Raw genomic sequence first — 22,304 nt, 5'->3', positions numbered from 1 at the left:
ACCTACCTCGAGGAAGGCTAGTGAGGCCAGAAGGTGGAGGGGAAAGGGGCTGTCCAGGAGGTGGGTTTGGTGAGTGGATTATGAATAAAGGCTTGACTCGCTCCACCACTCTGCGCTCTGGCACCGCCTGCTTCGCTGTCCAGCGTTTCCGGTCAGCGCAGGGGCCACTCATTATGAATTCCAGTTTCTAACCTGCAAGGCTGGTCATTCTCTGCCTTGTGTGTCGGCCGGGACTCCACAGCTGGTTGCACTGGCAGGGGCAGAGGGAAACGACCACGTCACTGTCCTGCCCACAGGGCTGATAGTCTGGTGGCAGACATGGACATCAGGGGCGTGGACAGGTAGTATGCAAGCAGGGAGGGAGTCTCGCAGGCTGGGGAGGTGCTGGTGGAGGGTCTCAGGCCCTCAGGAGCCATTGGAGGGGCTGGGCTTTGTTTCGGCGCCAAAGGGAGCCACGGGAGTTTTTATGTTTAACCTACTGGGTTTTTTGTTTCTTGCCCTGCTGGGTGGCTTTTGGAATCTCAGTTCTCCAACCAGGGATTGAACACTGAACCTGGGCCCCGGCAGCACCGAGTCCTAACCACTAGGGAATTCCGGGGATAATTTTTCATTTTGATTTCGCTGTCAGACCCAGTGCATGGAGGCCGGTTAGTACTGTGTCCATCACGTGTGGTTTGCATTCCTCGAGGCTGTATCAGGGAGGTAAGCGTGGGGGAGACCAGGCCCCACACACCCTCAGCGCCGGCCGAAGGGGTAGGGATTTTATGCCAAGCGCAGAGCGAGGTTTCACAGGGCCGGAACAACTGACAGGCGAGGTGGCCACAGCGAAAGCGGCCAGAGCGCTCCTGGGCGTGGAGACCCCAAGGGGCTCCCGGGTCTCCACAGGTAGACGCGCCACAATGTCTAGCAGACCTGAGCCCTTTGGAGAAAGGAGTTCAGACCACAGCTTTCAAACTGGGCCCCACCCCCGCACCCTGACGCCATTGGAAATTTAGTTAAATATTCTTCTGGTTCTAGGTTGAAAATCCTCAGAGGCGCCTGGCAGCAGCAAACACAAATTCTCTGGGAAAAGTTTGAAATCCAGGACAGTCAAGTTCTCAGAACTGATTTCAATTTTAAAGGGGCTCTGATTCATGGGGTCGCAGAGTCAGACACAACTGAGCCACTGAACTGAACTGAAGTGAACTTAGAGATTTGGAAAAGGAAGTAAAACAAATTGAGTCCGTGGCAACTGATACCAGATACAAAGTTGTTCCCAGAGAGAGACCTGTCAGAAGGTGAGAGTAGCAAAGTGAAGGGTTCTGATTGGCCAAAAATGCAACAATTTCAGCATCAAAAAGGATGTACTGAATACTAACACATCAAAACATAAAATACATGAACTCAAAATGCAATAATCTAGAATTCTAAATGGAGAAGGAAATGGCAACCCACTCCAGTGTTCTTGCCTGGAGAATCCGGGGGGCGGGGGAGCCTGGTGGGCTGCCATCTGTGGGGTCGCACAGAGTTGGACATGACTGAAGTGACTTAGCAGCAGCAGCAGCATTCTAAAAATTGCTAAATTGCGAATTCCCTGATGGTCCAGTGGTTAGGACTCTGTGCTATCACTGCAGGGAACCTGGGTTCAATCCCTGGACTGGGGACTAGGATCCCACAAGCTGTGTGGAGGGGCTGAGTGAATAAATAATAAAATTTGGTAAACAAAGAATCACACATCCAGTCTGCCTTTCCCATATGACCTGAATGTCAGGATGAACAAATTGTTGGTGAAGGAAAATTACATACAGAACTCCACCCAATATAGGTGTAGAAAAAACACTCAATCATGATGGTTGCTAAAGTCTATGGGTGGAATTTGATGAGGATAATAAATGGGTCTAGCTGATCCCTGAATCTATGAGTGACCCCGACTTTACTAAGAGTGAGATACAAAGTGCCTTCTGGTGTGAAACAGTAGCATCTACACCAAGCAACCTATACAGCATTAGAAACAAATTCATATAATCCAGTTTCTAGTTGTAACTACCAGGATACAAACTACAGGGGACAGAGGAATGTGTTAAAAGGCAGAGTAGGGATGCAGTCATCCAAATCCTCTATAGGACAAATGACTCCTTTTTTGCCAAAAATGAATAGCAAAGAATTTTTTAAAAGTATAGAGGGAAAATTGTTAACAAGTAACAGAGACTCAGGTCTTCTCAGGGCTCAGTGGTAAAGAACCTGCTTGCCAATGCAAGAGATGAAGGAGACACAGGTTCGATTCCTGGGTTGAGAAGATCCCCTGAAGAAGGAAATGCAACGCACTCCAGTATTCTTGCCTGGGAAATCCCATGAACAGAGGAGCCTGGCGGGTTACAGTCCATAGCATAGCAAGAGTCGGGCACAACTTTGTAACTAAACAACAGAGACTTAATACACATTTCCATTAAATGGGACTTGTGGGCCTTGCTCAAGCCTTTGCTTTAATTTGTGGTGTTAGATCAATAGAGTGTTTTGGTAACCAGGAAGCTAACAGACAGCAGCATAGTCCACAATCCTCTTCCCGGCACTGATACTTCACTACCCTCCTGCCTGGACACTGCGGGTCCTCAGGACCTCTAGCCTGCTAGTTTCAATGAAGCAGCTCCCTGAGAGACAGCTCTGAGTAGGCACTTGTCCATTTCTTTGCAGTTCTGTCTTTGTTATTTTATGTGTGTTGGAGCGATTATGAGTTGCACACGCGTGTGGAACTACTGGGTATTCCCTGTGCATTGACTGTGTCATCAGTCTGCAGTGTTCACTGCTGCCCACAGCCTGACAGCAATATGGCAGCTCCAGCTTTGGGGGGGTTGTCTTGCACCCCCTTTTCTACCAGTGTCAGTTTTATATTTTAGATGTGTCCCTAGAATCAGTATATATGGTTCTTGTATCTTATTATTTTTAATATTTACTTATTTATCTGTTTCTGACTGCATCAGGCCTTAGTTGTGGTGCATAGGCTCAGTTGCCCCTCGGCATGTGGGATCTCAACTTCCCAACCAGGGATTAAACCCACATCCCTCTCATTCTTGTATTTTTAAAATACAGTCTGACAGTCTCAGTCTTTTAAGTTCAGAGCACATTTTACATTGGTTTACTTGCAGTGTTAATAGAAGTATTCTTTTTTATCAGTTAAGTTTATACTTTCTGTATTTCTCCCTTTGTGTTTCAGCTGAACCCTCCTCCCTCTGATTTCGCTTGCTTCTCTGCTTGTGTGACAGTCACACTCTTCTCATTTAGTGGTCACCTGAGAAGCGTTCAGGAGATCCAACCAGTCCATTCTAAAGGAGATCAATCCTGGGTGTTCATTGGAAGGACTGATGCTAAAGCTGAAACTGCAATACTTTGGCCACCTCATGCGAAGAGTTGACTCACTGGAAAAGACTCTGAGGCTGGGAAAGGTTGGGGGTGGGAGGAGACGGGGACGACAGAGAATGAGATGGCTGGATGGCATCACCGACTCGATGGACATGAGTTTGAGTGAACTCCGGGAGTTGGTGATGGATAGGGAGGCCTGGCGTGCTGTGATTCATGGGGTCGCAGAGAGTAGGACATGACTGAGCGACTGAACTGAGAAGCGTTAATGCTCATTGGAATTCATAATTCATGGAGATATCTTGACTGTCCTCCCAACCCTTGGAATATTTTAGATTTCTGTCACACCTTCCTGACTTAGAACCTGATAATAACAGGATTTTAGTTCTCCCTCCCCAGTGACTCATGCCTGCTCCACATGGAAGGGAAATTTAGGAATGGGGTGGGTGCCAGCATCATTAAGGAAACCACTGGGTGTCCTGTGTCCCCCCTGCCATACAAAAGACTCTGATGTTCCAGAGAGCAAGCCACAGGCTACCACCAAATGGTGGCCAAGACCATCCATTTATGGCTGAAAGCCAATAGCTAACCCAGATACCTGACTGGATGATTGGGGATCAGACCCCATCCTGATGCCTCCCCAGGAGATGGGACCAGGACAGATAGCCCACACTCACAGCACTGCACACATGGATATTCTTGGGTATTTCCCCCAAAATCATATTCTTCCATCAGGGCTTCATTATCCTTCACCAAGTTTTGAGAATAAGCCACAAGCTACCCCAAAACCATGCAGACCTGGTCTGCTCAGATCCAACTTCTGCCCCCAGATCTGTTCAGAATCACCCTCCTCCAGATCCCAAAGTCTCTAGCCACAGTGAGTCCTTGTGTCTTTCCCAGGTGAAGCAGGGAGCCCTGCTTCAGACATCCATTGAGCTACTCCTGATGATGCAGGAGAGGGCAGTTTCCAAGACACCTTTAAAAAAAGGCCAGCAGGAGGAAGAATGAGGTCACACTACAGATCCTACAGACATGAAGAGTAGTGTTACTTCTGCTCTGACCAACTCTGTGCCAACAAGTTCAGCAACTAAGATGAAATGGACAAATTCCCTTATAAACATAATTTTATGAAACCGACAAAAGAAGAAACCTTGTCACGGAAAAAACACCAGACTGAGCTGATTCACTGATGAACTCTGCCAAACCCTCAAGGAAGAATATACCAGTCTTAGAAGCCTGTAGGAGAACAAGGGAAAGCAAACCCTTTCCAGCTTGTGTTATGAAGCCAGCAAAGCCTTGACCTGATAAAGACATCACAAGAAACATCCAAAATACTTTCTCATAAGCAGACACAGAAGTCCTTAACAAAACCTTAGGAAGCCCAGTACAGCCATTTACTAAAAGAACTCTGTATCACGTCCAAGTGGAGTTTATGCCAAGAACACAAGGTTAGTTTTATCTCCAGTCCCTGGAGTGAGGGACTCCAGTGCTGGAAGGGTTCAATAAATTCCAGGTTGGTGAACACATGGTGATTCAGGAGAGTAGAGTGTTTGGAGAGACCATGGAAGTTCTGGGCCATTTCTCCGTACTTTCCCTATGTGTCTTCCATCAGGCTATTCTGATCCTTTTCCTTTGATCATAAACCATGATCCAGTGAGTTAAATGTTTCTCTGAGTTCTGTGAACCACTCTAGCAAACTGATCAAAGCCACAGCCTCTGCTGTGGTAACCTCCAGATCTATAGCCAGTCAGAAGCACAAGTGAAAACCTGGACTTAAGTTTGGCATCTCAAGTGTGGGGAGAGAGGCAGCCTTCTGGGACTGAGCCCTTAACTTGTGGTATCTGACATTATCTCCAGACAGAGTGTGTCACAATTCAGTTAGTCGCTTGGTGGTGTGGGAAAAAAACACACATTCATCATAGGAATATATTTAACAAATCATTTACTCCCAAAACTACAAAACAATGCTAAGCAAACTTTAAGATGGAAACAAATGGAGCGATATCACCTGCTTATGGGTATTATCAACTCTCCCTAAACTGATCTAGAAATTCAACACCACTCCAAGTAAAACCACAGCAGGGTTCTGTTTTTTTTTTTTTTTTTGGTTTGGTTTTGTAGAAATCAACAGGATGATAATAAAATTTACATGGAAAAGCAAACGACCTCAAATAACCCATCTTGAAGAACAAAGCTGGAAGACTTGCACTCGCCTTGATTCTAAGACCAACTACAGTGATTAAGACAGTGTAGCACCGGCACAGACAGAAGTGTATAGATCAGTGAAACAGCAGCGCAGAAACAGACTCACCAGACAGCTGGGTGGGCTTGTTTGTTTTTGGCAGTGCCAGGCAGCTTGCGGGATCTTAGTGCTCTGACCAAGGAATGAACCCGGACCTTCGGCAGTGAAACAGTGGAAGCTTAACCACCTGACTGCCAAGGAATCCCCCAGTTAAGTGTGTTTTATGACAAGGGCATCAGTGTAACTCATACCATACTCCAAAATAATTCAAGATCGATGTTGGACCAAAATGTGAAAGATGAAACTATACTGCTTCTAGAAGAAAAAAAAAACACAACTGAAGAATCTTTTCCTAACCTTCAGAAAGATCCCATGGTTTTACAGGAAAGGCAGGGCCTTTTGTGATGGCTACACTTCAGACCCTTACTCCTTGGAAGGAAAGTTATTACCAACCTTGATAGCATATTAAAAAGCAGAGACAGTACTTTGCCAACCAAGGTCCGTCTAGTCAAGGCTATGGTTTTTCCCGTGGTCACGTATGGATATGAGAGCTGGACTGTGAAGAAAGCTGATAGCCGAGGAATTGATGCTTTTGAACTGTGGTGCTGGAGAAGACTCTTGAGAGTCCCTTGGACTGCAAGGAGATCCAACGAGTCCATTCTAGAGGAGATCAGTCCTGGGTGTTCAATGGAAGGACTGATGCTAAAGCTGAAACTCCAATACTCTGGCCACCTCATGCGAAGAGTTCATTCACTGGAAAAGACTCTGATGCTGGGAGGGATTGGGGGCAGGAGGAGAAGTGGTCGACAGAGAATGAGATGGCTGGATGGCATCACCGACTCGATGGACGTGAGTTTGGGTGAACTCCGGGAGTTGGTGATGGACAGGGAGGCCTGGCATGCTGCGATTCATGGGGTCGCAGAGAGTCGGACACGACTGAGCGACTGAACTGACTGAACTGACACTTCAGAAAGATTCTCCCTGCGGTGAGCCTATCGTACAGCAGCAGGGCAGGACGGCATAAGGGAAGACAGGGAGACGACCACTGGCCACTGAGATGGTCGAGTGGAGGGATGAATGGGGGCCCGGGCGGAGAGGTGGAGGGTGGAAACGGAGAGGGCAAAACTCGAGGCGATTCCTGAGTTAGAGCGCCAGTCATCTCGGCCGTTGGGCTAGGCAAGAGCACGCGGCTCCCACCTGCGAAGGAGTCCTGAGAGAGGGTATTTTTTGGTACTAAGCAGGCAGCGGGGCACAGCAGCTCCCACCGGAGCGGTCCAGGTTGAATTAACAGAAGTGGAGGCTGCCCAAACCACGGACGCAGCCGCCAAGACAGCGCGCAGCCGGAAGCGGAAACAGGCTCGGGCCTGATGAGGGTGAGGACCAGCGCCCGGAGGGGCGTCAGGCCGGCGGCCGCACCTTGACCGGCCGGCGAGTACCCGCAGGTACTGGGAACTCCACAAGCTAGGCCAGACGGGAGCGGCCATGACGCACACGCCCCAGCGGAAGTGCTGCGGGGCGCTTCCGCCCCTCTAGGAGTTTGTCTTGGTGGCGGTGTTGTCCGGGGCCCGCCGGATCCTTCCCACCCTCCAGGGCTGCGGGAATAATGGAAACATGGCACGTCAAAAATAGTGGAATGCAGCTAGAGCGATGTTTAGAGGGATGTTCCTGGATTTAAATATTTACATCAGAAAAGAAGAAAGGTCTAAAATTCCACTTTTTTTTTTTTTTTTTGGATGTTTGTTTTTGGTTGTGCTGAGTCTTCCTTGCTGGGAGAATTTCTATAGTTGAGGAGAGTGGGGGGCTACCCTCTAGCTGTGAGCGGGCTTGTCATTGCCATGGCTTCTCCTGTTGCAAAGCACAGGCTCTAGGATACAGCCAGCTTCAGTAGTTGCGGGCTCCAGAGCCGGACTCAGCTGCCGCATAGCATGTGGGCTCTTCTTAGACCAAGGATTGACTCCATGTCCCCTGCATTGGCAGATTAATTCTCCACCACTGGGCCACCAGAAAAGCCTCCAAAATCCTTCACTTCAGTTTCTCGGTCGTGTCTGACTGCGACCCCATGGACGCCAGTCTTCCCTGTCCATTACCAACTCCCGGAGCTTGCTCAAACTCATGTCCATCAAGTAAGTGATGCCATCCAACCACCTCATCCTTTGTCGTCCCCTTCTCCTGCCTCCATCTTTCCCAGTATCACGGTCTTTTCTAATGGTTAGTTCCTCGCATCGGGTGCCCACCGTATTGGAGCTTCAGCATCAGTCCTTCCAATGAATATTCAGGACTGATTTCCTTTACCATTGACTGGTTGGATCTCTTTGCTGTCCAAGAGTCTTCTCCAACACCACAATTCAGAAGCATCAATTCTTTGTGCTCAGCTTTTTTTATGATCCAACTCTCACATCCATACATGACTACTGGAAAAACCATAGCTTTGACTAGATCAACCTTTGTTGGCAAAGTAATGTCTATTTTTTAATATGCTGTCGGGTTGGTCACAGCTTTTCTTCCAAGGAGCAAGCGTTTTTCAATTTCATGGCTGCAATCACCATCTGCAGTGATTTTTGGAGCCCCCCCCCCAATAAACTGTCACTGTTTCCATTGTTTCCCCATCTATTTGCCATGAAGTGATGGGACCAGATGCCATGATCTTAGTTTCCTGAATGTTGAGTTTTAAGCCAACTTTTTCACTCTCCTCTTTCACTTTCATCAAGAGGCTTTTCAGTTCCTCTTCGCTTTCTACCACAAGGGTGGTGTTATCTGCATATCTGAGGTTATTGATAGTTCTCATGGCAATCTTGATTCCAACTTGTGCTTCATCCAGCCCAGCATTTTGGATGATGTACTCTGCATAGAAGTTAAATAAGCAGGGTGACAAGATACAGCCTGGATGTACTCCTTCCCCAATTTGGAACCAGTCCATTGTTCCATTTCCGGTTCTCACTGCTGCTTCTTGACCTGCATACAGATTTCTCAGGAGGCAGGTCAGGTGGTCTGGTATGCCCATCTCTTGAAGAATTTTCCAGACTTTGTTGTGATCTACACAGTCAAAGGCTTTGGTTTAGACCATAAAGCAGAAGTAAATGTTTTTCTGGAACTCTTGCTTATTCGATGATCCAACAATGATGGCAATTTGATCAGTTTCCTCTGCCTTTTCTAAATCCAGTTTGAATATGTGGAAGATCTCTTTTCACGTACTGTTGAAATCTGGCTTTGAGCATTACTTTGCTAGTGTGTGAGATGAGTGCAGTTGTGCAGTAGTTTGAACATTCTTTGACACTGCCTTTCTTTGGGATTGGAATGAAAACTGACCTTTTCCAGTCCTGTGGCCACTGCTGAGTCTTCCAAATTTGCTGGCATATTCAGCATAGCATTTACACAGCATCATCTTTTAGGATATGAAATAGTTCAGCTGGAATTCCATCACCTCCACTAGCTTTTTTCATAGTGATACTTCCTAAGGCCCACTTGACTTTGCATTCTATGATGTCTGGCTCTAGGTGAGTGATCACACCATCATGGTTATCTGGGTCATTAAGGTCTTTTTTGTATAGTTCTTCTGTGTATTCTTGCCACCTCTTCTGCTTCTGTTAGGTCCATACCAGTTATCCTGTATTGTGTCCATCTTTGCATGAAGCGTTCCCTTGGAATCTAATTTTCCTGAAGAGATCTCTAGTTTCTCCCAGTCTATTGTTTTCCTCTATTTGTTTGCATTGGTCACATAGGAAGACTTATATCGTCTTGCTCTTCTTTGGAACTCTGCATTCAGATGGGTATATCTTTCCTTTTCTCCTTTGCCTTTCACTTCTCTTCCTTTCTGCCTTCTCAACCATTTTGCTTTTTTTTTTTTTTTTTTTGCCAAAATCCTTATATGTAGATAAGACAAACCACCCAATTTTAAAATGGGCAAAAGATGACATTGATTCTCTATATCATCATTCAGTGTGCATGTGCGTGCTGTCGTTAGACTCTTTGCAATCCCATGGACTGTAGCCTGCTTGACTCTTCTGTCCATGGGATTCTCCCAGCAAGAGTAATGGAGTGGGTTCCCATTTCCTCCTCCAGGGATTGAACCCAGGGATGTCTCCAGCGGCTCCTGCCCCAAACGGGCAGATTCACTACTGCTGAGTCACCAGGGGAGTCCCATCATTCAGTAGGCAAGTACAAATTAGAAGCATAAACACACTCATATATGCCACTGGAGTGGATTAGATTTTAGAAGTGTCACCATACTACGTGTTGATAAGGATGTGGACCAGTTGAACCCTGACAGTGGCAGGAAAGGCCATAACCACGATGAAGAACTTTTTGACAATTTCTTATGAAATTAAAACTCATGCATCTTATAATCCAGCAGTTAATTTCCTAGACACTTACCCAAGTGAAATAAAGAGGCAAGTCCAAATACTTTTACACAAATGCTGATAACTGTTTTATTCATAACAGCCAAAACTGGAAACCCAAATTTCTACCAACAGATCAATGAATAATAAATGATGTTAACCTTCACCTATACAATGGAACACTACTCACAAACAGCTCTGGAAACACAGAGCTACTTTGTTTAGTCTTTAAAACATGGCAAAGTTGAAGAAGTCAGACACACAGGATTACATGCCATATGAATCTATTTATGTGAAGTCCTACAACAGGCAGAATGAATACATACTAACAAAGTGTTTACTTGAGCCTGGAGTGGGACCTGGGAAAGGGCAAAAGGGAACATTCTTTGGGTGATAGAAGTGTTATTTTTCTTGATTGTGATGATGGTTACACAGGTATATGGATTTGCTAAAATTCTGTACACTAAAATGGGTGTGTTACTCTATGGCAACTGGACCTCAACCAAAGTTGGTTAAAATGGTCTGGTAATATGTTTCTATACCATTTGAAACATCTGTTATGGGTGAGTCTTCCAAGGATGGAGTACTATATGCTCTTTACCCACTTAAGGCTTCTAGAGTTGCTGGAATTTAAGAACTCAAGATATGCCCTGTACATTCTGATAGCATTTCAAAACTGGTTCATGTTCAGATAAAAGAAATTCAGATGCAATAACTAACAGTTCTGCTAGATAGTTATCCACTGTGTGATATAACTCACCTGCTTTAGATCAGAGAGGAATCTTCCAGGTCTCCTGTTTCTCCAGAGTCGCTCCCAGACAACCCTCTTCTGTAGGTGACAAGTGTGTACTTGTCCAGTGCACTGTCACCTCCTCCATGAAGCCGCCTCACATCTCCACACCAAACTAGCTGCCTCCTGATCTACACCCCTGCACAACTGGAAACATACTTCAACTCCAACACTGAACTCAGCCTGCCATGACCTTTCTGCCTGCCCCATCAGACTATGGACTTCAAGACAGATGATGTCTTATTCACCTTGGTTTCCAAGTATTTAGCACTGGTCCTTTTGATCAATACCTTTTCAAATCAGTGACAAAGTGAGCTGGAGAAGAGGGAGGGGGGAAGAAGGTGGGCTCAATCATGGAATTATTAAGACAGAAGAAAGTCATGAAGTGTATCAGGATTGTGTGCTCTCTGAGTGAATTAGAGATACACAGAACACTAAGCGAAGATGAGTGCCCCCCCGCAGCCCCCCAAGCGAGTGGACAGTCATTCACAGACAAACTCTGAAGGCAAAACATACAAGAGGCCAGTCTCAGTCTCACTCTGGCTACTGCCTGCAAGTGTCAGATGCATTACGAACAGAGACATCAGCAGGGCCCAGAGGAGGTATTTCCAGTAGACCAACAGACTACACTGTCACAAAACAAAAGGGCAATGACAAAAAAAAAATTTTTTTTTAATGTTTTAAATAACAGTGTAGAGAGGATAAAGCAAGAGAAATTCCAGGTACACACAGACTGGGCTGTGCTTTTTATTGCCCTGCTCCAGATACCAGGGACACACAAATCAGTGAGATAGACTCCCGGTCTTTAACAATGAGACAGCACACACAACAATCAGAGCAAGCACAGTAACAAGAGGTGAATGGTCACCGAGGACCGGAAGCAGCAGAGGGGTAGTGGGCTGAGCCCAACACACAGCTTGGGATGGGTCTTGACTCGTGATGGGTCACGTCCAGCAGTTGGTGTTACCTCTGCGACCAGGAGTGAACAGGGGGCAGATGAGGCTCCAGGAAACATTTGATTGCAGGGTGGGGAGTTCGGAATTTCTCCTAAGGACCACAGGGAACCAAGCTGTGGTTTTAGGTAAGAAAGTATCTTTCTCTAGCTTGCCTTTCTGACACATCAAAAATGGCTGAGGAACACTTTCAAAGTTATAAAATTAGATACATAAGTCTGCTTTAAAAGGGATTTAACTCAAGGGTGAATTGTTATTGTGCATTGGAATAGAATCTTCTTCTTCTGAGGCCAAGCTCCTCCCTCCCACACCCACAGCTCTCCCATAACTGGGCCAGCTCCACGTCAGCCGTCCAGTCATGTGGCTCTCCTGTGAGCATGTGCTCCCAACGGAGGACAGCAGGCCCCACTGTGGCCAAGTGAGAGGTGGCAGCTCCGCCCATCCATGGCCCTGGAAAATGCTGACTCCTCCAAAGACTCATGAGTCAGGGCCCCTGCCACTTGTTTCCAGCATCACTAAGTGAGCCAGAGGATAATTAGAAGTCTGTGTGCCCCTGCTGGCCTCCACAGGTCTCCCCCAAGTGTACGGCTGTCTGACTCAAGGGAAGGCCCTCCTGGGGAGCTTCCTGACTGCTTTTAAAGTCTGGGGGTGCAGTGAACTCTTTCCCATACTGGCTATACTCGTAGAGTTTCTCCTCAGTGTGGATCTTCTGGTGCTGAAGGAAATTTGACCTCTGAATGAAGCCTTTCCCACAATAACTGCACACGTAGGGTTTCTCTCCAGTGTGAATAATCTGGTGCAGGAGGAGCTTGGAGCTCTGAATGAAGGCTTTCCCGCAGTCCTTGCACTCAAAGGGCCTGTCCCCAGAGTGGATCTTCTGGTGCTCGGTGAGGTGTGCTTTCTGGAGGAAGGCTTTCCCACACTCCTTGCACTCATACACCCTCTCCCCGGTGTGGATCTTCTGGTGGCGAATAAGGTAGGAACTCAGGAAGAAGGCCTTCCCACACTCGCTGCACTCATACAGCTTCTCCCCACTGTGGATCCGCTGGTGCTGCGTGAAGTTGGACGTCTGGCTAAAGCGCTTCCCACACTCGTTGCAGACGTAGGGCCGCTCCCCAGTGTGGATGCGCTGGTGCTGGATGAGCTTCGAGCTCCGGATGAAGGCCTTGCCACACTCGTTGCACTCGAAGGGCCGTTCCCCGGTGTGGATCCTCTGGTGCTCCATGAGGTCTGAGCGGTGACGGAAGGCCTTGCCACAGTCCTGGCACTCGTACTGCCTCACCTCCGTGTGGACCTGAAAGTGCCGGATGAGGCTGGAGCTCCGGATGAAGGCCTTGCCGCACTCGTTGCACTCGTACGGCCGCTCCCCGGTGTGGATCCTCTGGTGCCGGATGAGCAGTGAGCTCTGGCTGAAGCCCTTCCCACACTCCTTGCACTCAAAGGGCCTCTCGCGGGTGTGGACCCGCTGGTGGCGGATCAGGTCTGAGCTGTGACAGAATGCCTTCCCACACTGAGTGCACTTGAAGGGCCTTTCTCCCATGTGTACTTTCTGATGCTCCATGAGATCAGTGTAGAGAACGAAGTCCTTGCCACACGCGTTACACACGTACAGCCTCTCCCCACCATGAGCGTGTCGATGCTCTGCCAGGTGGGAGCTCTGGCTGAAGCCCTTCCCGCACTCGTCACACCTGTGAGCTTTCTCACCAGCACAAGAAGCCTGATGCCTGGCCAGGCCCGGGTTGAATGGGAAGCTGCCGCAGGCCTCGTGCTGGGGGGCCTCCCCCTCGATCAACTCTCTCTGAAGCAGGAGGAGGTCTGGGCTCAGGAGAGGGCTCCCCTCACACTTACTCCCCGCCTGTGCTGCCTCTGCCGTTTGGATCTTCCAGTGGGTGACTGTCACCTGCTGGAAACCCCCTTCCTGCGAGGTGCAGCTCCGCAGGCTCTGTGCATCCAGGTTTCCTAAAAGCCTCCCGAGTCTGGGATCAGGGCCCCTCCCAGACGTGGGGGCTGTGAGCTCCATCACTGGGAGGGCTTCAGACACTGCCTTCTGCAGATTCCCACGCCCAGAAACCCAGACTCCGAGTCCCCTTCTGGTCACCAGTCAGCATCTGAAATAAAGCAGAGTAAGATCATCTTTCCCCTTCATTATGAGATGGGAATCTGCTGGAGCAGATGGGGTGAACTGTGCACCTGGAGCAGCAGAGAGACATGCCCCCTGCCCACAATCCTGCTCAGCACAGCGCTCGGCTCAGCCCGCTGGCCCCTCCACTGGTGTAGGGGGCTCCACCACCAACACCAGTTTCAGGGGACAGATGGGCTGATGTGCAGGGATGGTCTGGACTCCACTCAAAGTCAAGACATGTTTCCTAAGAAACACAGGAAGACCGCTCCGACCCCCACCTGCCCAGCTGAGACGCTGGATGGGTGAGACTCTCAGGAGCTCTGGCCTGTTAACTCCATTCCCCTGTCCTCTTCTTCCTCCACCACGGGTGCCCTCTAGCCCTCCCCTCGGGGCAAAGCTCAGCCTGCTTCCTGATGGGTGTCTGTTCCTGCCTCCGGAGCTCTCACATTTATAACCACCTGCCCAACAGGCCCTGGGGGCTGCCAGAAGCTCCCACACCTGGCTAACTCTCCTATGAGACCATCTCCTGGCTTCTCCTCTCAAGAGTCCAACAGCACTCCCCACCCCAGGGAGTGATGGCCTTGTGGCTTCTTCCAACGAGCAAACAGAAGCAGTGAGATGAGGACACCCATTTTCTCCCACATTTACCATGCTACCAGCGTTGGCACCCATGCCCCACCCCGCCTCTGTACTGGGTTAAATGTCCTCCCTGGAATCCGAGGTAAATGCGTCCACCTGTGCACCCTGTGCCCGCCCAGCAGCAGAGTCTGTGGTGGGAATGGTCACTGCGGCACCATGCAGTCACCAGAACATCATCAGCAGAAGAGAGGGCCAACTGAGGTGTCCTCTAGCAAAGAGGGCAGCCCTGCACCAGAGCACAGGTGGACCTCCTGGGGTGACCGCGAGCCCAAGAGCTCAGTGTGTGACCCTACTTCCAGAGTTTAGACCCAAACAAAGCTGGCCATTGTGGGAAATTCGAGTCACGGATGGTCTTTAGGAAGATGGTGCTTGCGAGTGCAGAGAGGCCACACTGCACAGGTGTGTCTGCCATGGAAAAGTCTGTGCTTAGGGAACCTCGCACCATTTCTGTGACATGCTTTCAGCTCTGGAATTCTTTCCCCAGCAGAAAATTTCTCCTTCAGCAGGAATTTGCCGAGGGGATGCCCTCTCTACTGCCAGCCCTCCACTGCTACAACCCATTTGCCATCTCACAGGGTGGCAGGTCAGAGACCAGCCTGGCCTGAGTGGGCCCCTGCAAAGGGTTGCACGCAGTGTCAGCCAGGCTCAGGAAAAGATCTGGAAGCTCAGGAAAACTTTGTTTCCACCTCACTCAGGTTGTTGGCAGAACGTGGTTCCCTGTGGTCATGGAATGGCCCCTTGGGAGCACAGGCACCTTCCAGGCAGGAGCAGCTCACACGCCCTCTCCTTCTCTTCCACAACCAGCTGCACAAACCCTGCTTTCCAAGGGTTCCTGATGAGCCCTGCCTTTTGTTAAATGACCGAAAGAGCCCTCCCTCACGTCAGGAGGAGTGCAGAACCCTGCCTGCCACACCCCAGCAGGGGCCTGGCCCATGACAGAGCCCAGAGTGCCCCAGTCTCCATGTGGGGCAACTCTGAAGGATCGTCCAGCCCCAGAGCTCCACCAGCCTCAGTTTCCCCCCGCTGCCCCATTCCACCTTGCTCACAGGTGCTTCCCCAAGTGCTCCCTCCCCAGCTGAGCTCAGTTCCCGGAAGCTCTGCCCAAGATGACCCCATAGGACCACTTCTCTCCCCAAATCTGTACCAGTGGGAAGCAGTCCAACTGCCGTGCAGCCCCACAGAGATGTCCCCAAATCCCCGAGGGCAAGGATGTGCCCCTGCGAACAGAGCCAGGTGGTAGGGAGCCGCTGGGGGCAGGGCTCCCCAGGTTCCTCCCAACAGGCTGCTTTCCTTCTTGAGCGACAGTTCGCATCTAATGCACAGTCTCCCTGGACTCCTCTGCTTGCCTTTCTAACCATACCATTCCCATCACCCAGAGGCCCCCCTCTAAGGGGAACTGTCTCTTATTATAATTCTGCAGTTTTCAATTTCACTTCAATGGAATCTTATGGTTGCTTTGTGTCTGCTTTTTATTTCAACAGGCACCCAATTTTTATAGAGGTAGAATTCATACATAATAAAACCCACCATTTTAAAGCACACAATTCAGTGCTTCTTAGCATATTTCTAAGGTTGTAAAACCTTCCACACTAATTTGAGCATCAAGATCACCACCCCCCGCAGGTGTCTGCTGACACTGAGCACCATGCCAGGGAGGCCGCCTGTGTTGCACGGACCTCAGCGTAGGCAGCCTTCACAGCATGAACACAACACAGTGTCCTTTCCACGATTCTGCCCTCCACACCAAGGGGCTGGCAGCTCAGGGCTGGGCACGGTCCTGTGCTTATCTTCTGGCGGACAGAGGTCCTCGTTCCCGCTGAGCCCTGGGACTCCTTCGTTTCAGTGGCTACAGCTCAGGCCACCCTTGAAGACTCCCGGGAACTGCTGATGCTGTGGACCAGTGACAGCCTGTGCTCGGGGCTCCTCCCCTTCCTGAGTGAACGCATTCATGTGGTCATCTGCTCTTGCTGGGGGAGGAGGCAGCATCTGGGAAGGCCAGAACCTGTCAAGTTTAGACTGTGGCCGTGTGGACAAGCACTGGTGCTGAGAGAAGGCCACAGGCCAGAGATCCTGGCTCCGGCTGGAGGCAGCAACTGAGCATGGCCTAGCACGGGGGCTAGAGGGTCAGCTGGTCAGCTACGGCAGACATGAAGCTGCCCAGTGTCCCTGCTTCGAGTGACAGAAATCCCTCCAGAAATTTCAGTGGACACAGAGTCAGCAGTGAACCACCACATTTCCTGATGTCAGGGGTGACCTGTGACTGATTCCAGCACGCCACCCTCTCACCCAGCCAGTGGGACGTGCACGAGGCCACACCGCAGGCTCCTGGGGGGCAGGGCCCTCCCCCTGCCTCTGAGATGGGATCCCAGAAACCAAGTTTCCTGTTGGGAACACTAGTTTTGAATCTCTATTACAGCAAGAGGAACCCACGCTTAAATAATGCTGTTAGACAACCTGATAATTCAGATGCAACACTCCCTGTGATGATGAAGACACTGAACCAACAGCTGAGTAAGAGTGAGAAGCTGCAAGTCTACACAAGGGGTTTCTCTCCTTGTGAGGTTTGCAACACAGCTTCCTGGAGCAATGGCCCTCTTGGGCACCCTGTGACACAGCATTTCTGACCACTGCCCAGTGACATCCACTGACACTGTTCTTCTGAGTTAAAGGCCCACTAACTTGATTTAAATCTTTCTCCTGCTTACAGAAATTACTTTAGTTATTTTTTCAAGGCATAAGGGTAAACTATGCTAGTTGAGAAACTTTAGGACTAAAAATAAAATTATTCTTAATCCCAGTACTCAGATTACACACTGACGTTTTCCTCTAATGTTTTTTTCTGCACAATGTATTTTGAAATGGGGACCACACTCCTCAGTCTCATATCCTATTTTACTCCACTTTTACACTGTCCATTCTGAGCAATTACAGACATAAGACTCACACTGTCAGAACACTTCAAGTGGTAAACAAAAACAAGGATAATCCCCAGCAATCCCAGAGACCACTGTAAGCTGTTCAGTTTATACACATTCATCCAGACTTCTGCTTGAACAAAAACGACAGTTACTTCCATGCACGCCGTCTGCAGGTGTAAACTTGGGGTCACATACACCTGTCCATCTGTACATCCTCCCCCCACTTCTAACACATCCCCACATCCTTCAAGTTCATTCACACGGGGCCCTGGCACTCTGAGGCCCCACTATGCTTCAGATGCCGGAAGTGCCCCTGGTGTCATGAGGACACCATTCCCTGAAGTACTCAGCCCACCTCCCTTCCCCAGACTGGGGGAAGGAGTTAGCCAAATGAAAGGTCTTGGAGAATAACTAGGCACGTAGCACCCAGCCTCGTCCACTAGGGTGCAGGTCCTGCTGCTCTGGGCCAGGAATGCAGCACTGCCGAGAGGCTGTGGTGATCCAGCACCTCCTGTGGGCAGGCAGGACAGGGTCTAATCGGCACTCGGCCTAGAGGTCCAGCATCACTCCAGCCAAGGCTTAGACTAGTAGCGAGCTGAACTTTGGCTCTTCATGGGCCTCACTGGTGCAGATTTGGGGCAGGAAGAGTGCTATTGGTGAGCATCCCTCAACCCCAGCCAGGCACTGCTGAACTGGCCTGCACAGTCTCAGGCACAGCCCCAAACCATGTGAGGCAGCCACGACCTCGATTATTTACTCCATTTTACAGAGGCTGAGAAATTCAATTACCCAAGGCTGCTAAGCCAGTCAGTGGCAGAGCTTAGGTTCAGAGTCAGGCCTGTCTTCCTCCAGAGTCCATTCTCAAAGATGTTTTCCCCTCCCCAAGTGTGATGTTGCTGTTACAGGGTATTTTGCTTAGAGCAGCTGGGATTGGTATTCTAAAAGTAAGCTTATATTTTAAATCGTTTTATTTTTTTAATCAAAAAAAAAAAAAGGAGAGTATATTCGGGTTTTGTTTTGGAGGTGATATTTCCTGATTTTTTTTTGTTGTTTAAAAGGACTGTTATACCACCCGAAAACAGGCTTGCCTCTATTTATAAGAATATAGCTTTAAAATGTGTGTCTTTTCATGATTTTCATAACTTTAACTTTTCAGGAAGTTTTTAAAATTAAATATACCTTGCTTTGAATAAACATTTATCTGAATATCAAAATCTTTCAGTTTCTCCTTAACGCGTTTTCCCCCTGTGAATTCAAATAAAGTTAAATTGATACTTTTTCATTTAAAGAAACCTGAATGAAATAAGCAAACGAAGTAAAAATATATCAGACTGCTGGTTCCATAATGTCTGGGGCTAACATGGCCCTCCCTTCTGTTAGAACTTGCTGGACAAAATACAACAACATTGTTGATGTTGAGATGGGGCGAGCTTCAGAGCTAGGAGTGAAGCCTATGAGCCACCAGAGTGGCTCTGAGAAGGGAGGGGGCAGTGCCCACTGCAGGGGCAGGAAGCTGTTTGCGCTTGCGCACGCGCACTAGTAAAGGGGTGTTATAAGCCTTGGGCTTGCAAGTGACCAGCGTGGCTGTCTGCCGCTTACAGTCTAAAAAAAGGAAGCAGGTAGGTGTGCAGAGCTCCACCCTTGGGAGCAGCAGGAAAAGGAGAGTAAAAGGGCACCCAAGGAAGACACGGACTACTGTTGCAGGAGAATCTGCACCCCCGCGCGGCCCCACAGCCACCAGTGTCACCAACCTGCACTCCTGCCACCACAGCCAAGGCAGGGACCGAGTGCCCGGCACGTGCTTTTCTCATTTCCTGTGTTCGCCACACAATCATCCGTGAGGTTCGGGGAGGTGACTAGCTTACAGCTGAGCCAGCTGCTAGCTGCGGTCTCCTCCCCCACCACCCCACAGCCATCTGATTTTTGCTCCCAGGGCTCTCGCCAGATGTCAAAGGTCTTCTCCTTTCCTGAGCAGTTCAGTGTCCTTTCACCGGTCATATTCAACAACCCGAGGCAGCACTGGACGTGCCTGACAGCTCCCTGAACTGCTTCAAGGCCCTGCCCTATTCTGGGTCAGCTGATTCTCTGAGCACCCCTTCCATTACCAGCGTGTGAACGCGGTCTCGGCTTTCTCAGCTCCGCCGTGCAAGTCTTACCAACCCTAAGGCCTTTGCAGGAGAAATCCATCGCCATCTCTCCAGGAGACACTGGAGCTAAGAAGTTAGGCTTGTGAAAAGACATAGCAACCTCGCCCCACCCCGCCCCATTTCTCTGGTATCTTCCACATGAGTGATGATGTAGCTATTGCCATTATTAAGATACTGCTATTGTTACATCTAACTTAAGTCCCACCTCCGTGGACAGGACCAAGTCCTGTCATTCACTGGGACTGGAGCTCACGGGAAAGATGTGCTCCAGAGAGGGCACTGCGGCCTGACTAAGAGCATGAGCTCTACAGACAAACTGCCCGAGTTCAAACGGGCCTCCAGCTAACACTCCCGGGAACACAGAGAGGCATGCTACTCAGGCCCTGAGGCTCCCATGACTACGATGCAGACACTGCATGAGGGGTAGGACGTGCCTGACACGTCTTACCACCAGCAGAGACGGCCTCCAGGACTGATATGACTCGAGAAAAGGACAGCGCCGCCCATCATCTGGAGGGGATTCTCTTCTTCACCTCTACCCTGCCAGGGCATTGGTGCCGGCTCTGCACCTCCTCCAGCACAGGCAGGCTCGAGGCGCCGGTCACTCTCCCAGCATCATCTGGAAAGCTCCCTCTGGCTCCAGGGAGAGGCCGGCCGGCTTGGAACAAAACAGCAGCAGTACCCGCACCGTGCCCCTCACCTACACCCGAGCCGGCAGTGGGCTTGAGAGCCGCGATACTGACGCTGAAGCTGGGGGCTCTACGCCTGGGGTGTGTGGCCCCTGGAGCCAGGGAAAGGAACCAAGAGAGTGGAATCGGGCATTTACCCACACGACGTGCCCTGGGGAGAGAAGCTGCGAGACCCGGGCCGGACTGCAGTCCGGCGGAGGCGGCCGTGACGGCTGCTGGGAGCCGGGCTCACTGAGCCCGAGGCTCCGGGACCCCCGTGCGGGGCCGGCCGCGCTCAGCCCGCCCGTCCACCCGACTGGAAGACCCTGCCGACCCACTCGGAGCCCGGAACGCGCCACTCACCCGGCGCCCAGCGGCGAGAGGACGCCGGCGCCCCGCACGCGGACTGCCAGCAGCCCGCCCCGCAGACCTGCCGACAAAGCCTGCACCGGAGCCCGCACGCCGCGGCCGGAAATCGGCCCGAGGGCCCGCCCGGAGAGCTTCCGGTGCCGCTCTAGGCGCTCCGGGGCCGGCCGGCCTCTCGGTGGTGCGCACTTCCGGCCGGGTGCAGGTGGCGGGGACCCGAGTTGAGCGAGGGTTGGGCGAGACTTCACCTCGCGCGTCCCCGCAGCCCTGAGCGCCGCCTGTTCCCCAAGAGTGAATTGGATTCCAGTTAGCTGTAAATGCTGACGTTAAAAACGTCGGCAGGCGGAGCTCCCTGCGCCCACCGCCCCGGGGCCCTAGAGCGTGCGCCCGCCCTCCGCCTTCGGGCTTGATCGGAGGGCCGCTCCTCTGAGAGGCGAAGTCTGTCGTGGTGCAGCCGCCGAGGGCTCTCTCCTGCTTCCCGCAGCGGGCAGCGATTCCCGAGACTTCCCGCGTCTTCCCTTCCCTCTTCAGCCGCGAGGAGTGCCCTCTGACTTAGTCCTTTTACAGTCCAGGGACTGAAGCTGGAGAAGCCAGGTCACTTGAGGTCACAGAGGTAGTGAGTGGCCAAGCCGATCGCCTCTAGGGCCACGCTCCTGCCCCGGCTATGCTGCTGGTCCTGTGGGCGCAAGGGGGGCCGCTGGGGACAGTCGTGGGAAATGCCATCTATCCCACCCCCTACCCCCACTTCCCGGGTGGAACAGCTGGCATCCAATTAACCATCAACTGCAGTTGGGGAACAGCAGCATTCACAAGCACCAGCTCCGTCAGGGGGTTAGATGCCAGGAGCAAACAAGGGAGTCATTACAGCAATAAGCCATGCCAAAGAGGGGCACTGGGCCCTGAGGAACTGCTCCTGACCAGTCCCCCCCAACACACACACAACCCCTCTGCACAACAGGGAAAGCTTCTTGGAGGAGGGGGGTCTTTTATGGAGGCCTGAGTAGATTGTCTCTTAAAACAAGATCTGTATGCTGCAAATTAAAAGATGTTGGTGAAAGAGATCAAAGAAGAGTTAAATAAATAAATATGTTCATGGATTGGAAGACTCAACATAGTAGAAATGTTAATTTTCCATAAATTAATCTAAAGGTCTAATGCAATTCCTATCAAAATTCCAGAAAGATTTTTAGTAGACATAGATAAGCTTACTCTAAAATAGATATGTTCAGGCTATGCCCTAGAATAGCTTAAAACATTCTTGAAGAATAAAATGGGAGGACTACCACCTAATATTAAGATCTATAATACTGCTTCTGTAATCATGGCAGTGTGGCATTGGTGGGGGGACCGACACCTAGGTCTCTGGAGCAGAATAAAGAACTAGGCACAGATCCACACCAATATATCCAGCAGACTTTTAACAAAAGTGCAAAAGCAATTCAATGGAGATTTCAGTTCTTAACAATGTATGAGTGTTGGCTCTGCTACTGCTGCTGCTAAGTCACTTCAGTCGTGTCTGACTCTGTGCGACCCCACAGACGGAAGCCCACCAGGCTGCCCCGTCCCTGGGATTCTCCAGGCAAGAACACTGGAGTGGGTTGCCATTTCCTCTCCAATGTGTGAAAGTGAAAAGCGAAAGTGAAGTCACTCAGTCGTGTCCGACCCTTAGCGACCCCACGGACTGCAGCCTACCAGGCTCCTCCATCCATGGGATTTTCTAGGCAAGAGTACTGGAGGGGCTTGCCATTGCCTTCTCCGAGTGTTGGCTCATCAATTGTTAAATGTAAAA

At 50.3% G+C, this 22,304-nt stretch overlaps 1 protein-coding gene across 1 annotated transcript; it reads right to left on the bottom strand.

Annotated features, from left to right (window-relative positions):
* Nucleotides 1-9,977: 9,977 nt before the first annotated feature.
* On the bottom strand, nucleotides 9,978-20,807 carry ZNF623 (zinc finger protein 623). Its single transcript, XM_055432280.2, has 2 exons — nucleotides 20,513-20,807; nucleotides 9,978-13,763 (listed from the first exon to the last, which is right to left on the bottom strand). Exon 2 carries the CDS (start codon nucleotides 13,673-13,675, stop codon nucleotides 12,191-12,193), a length of 1,485 nt encoding a protein of 494 aa, XP_055288255.1. The 5' UTR covers nucleotides 13,676-13,763; nucleotides 20,513-20,807; the 3' UTR covers nucleotides 9,978-12,190.
* Nucleotides 20,808-22,304: the final 1,497 nt, after the last annotated feature.

Source organism: Moschus berezovskii, chromosome 16, assembly GCF_049115385.1.
Source record: "Moschus berezovskii isolate FMDL1 chromosome 16, NW_MosBer_1.0, whole genome shotgun sequence".
Lineage (NCBI taxonomy): Eukaryota > Metazoa > Chordata > Mammalia > Artiodactyla > Moschidae > Moschus > Moschus berezovskii.
The sequence above is the reverse complement of the archived record's forward strand: the minus strand, read 5'-3'. Positions and strand labels throughout refer to the sequence as shown.

Bases quoted from the DNA above. Each gene is read 5' to 3' on its own strand.
- ZNF623 (XM_055432280.2), bottom strand. From the start codon at position 13,675: ATGGAGCTCACAGCCCCCACGTCTGGGAGGGGCCCTGATCCCAGACTC.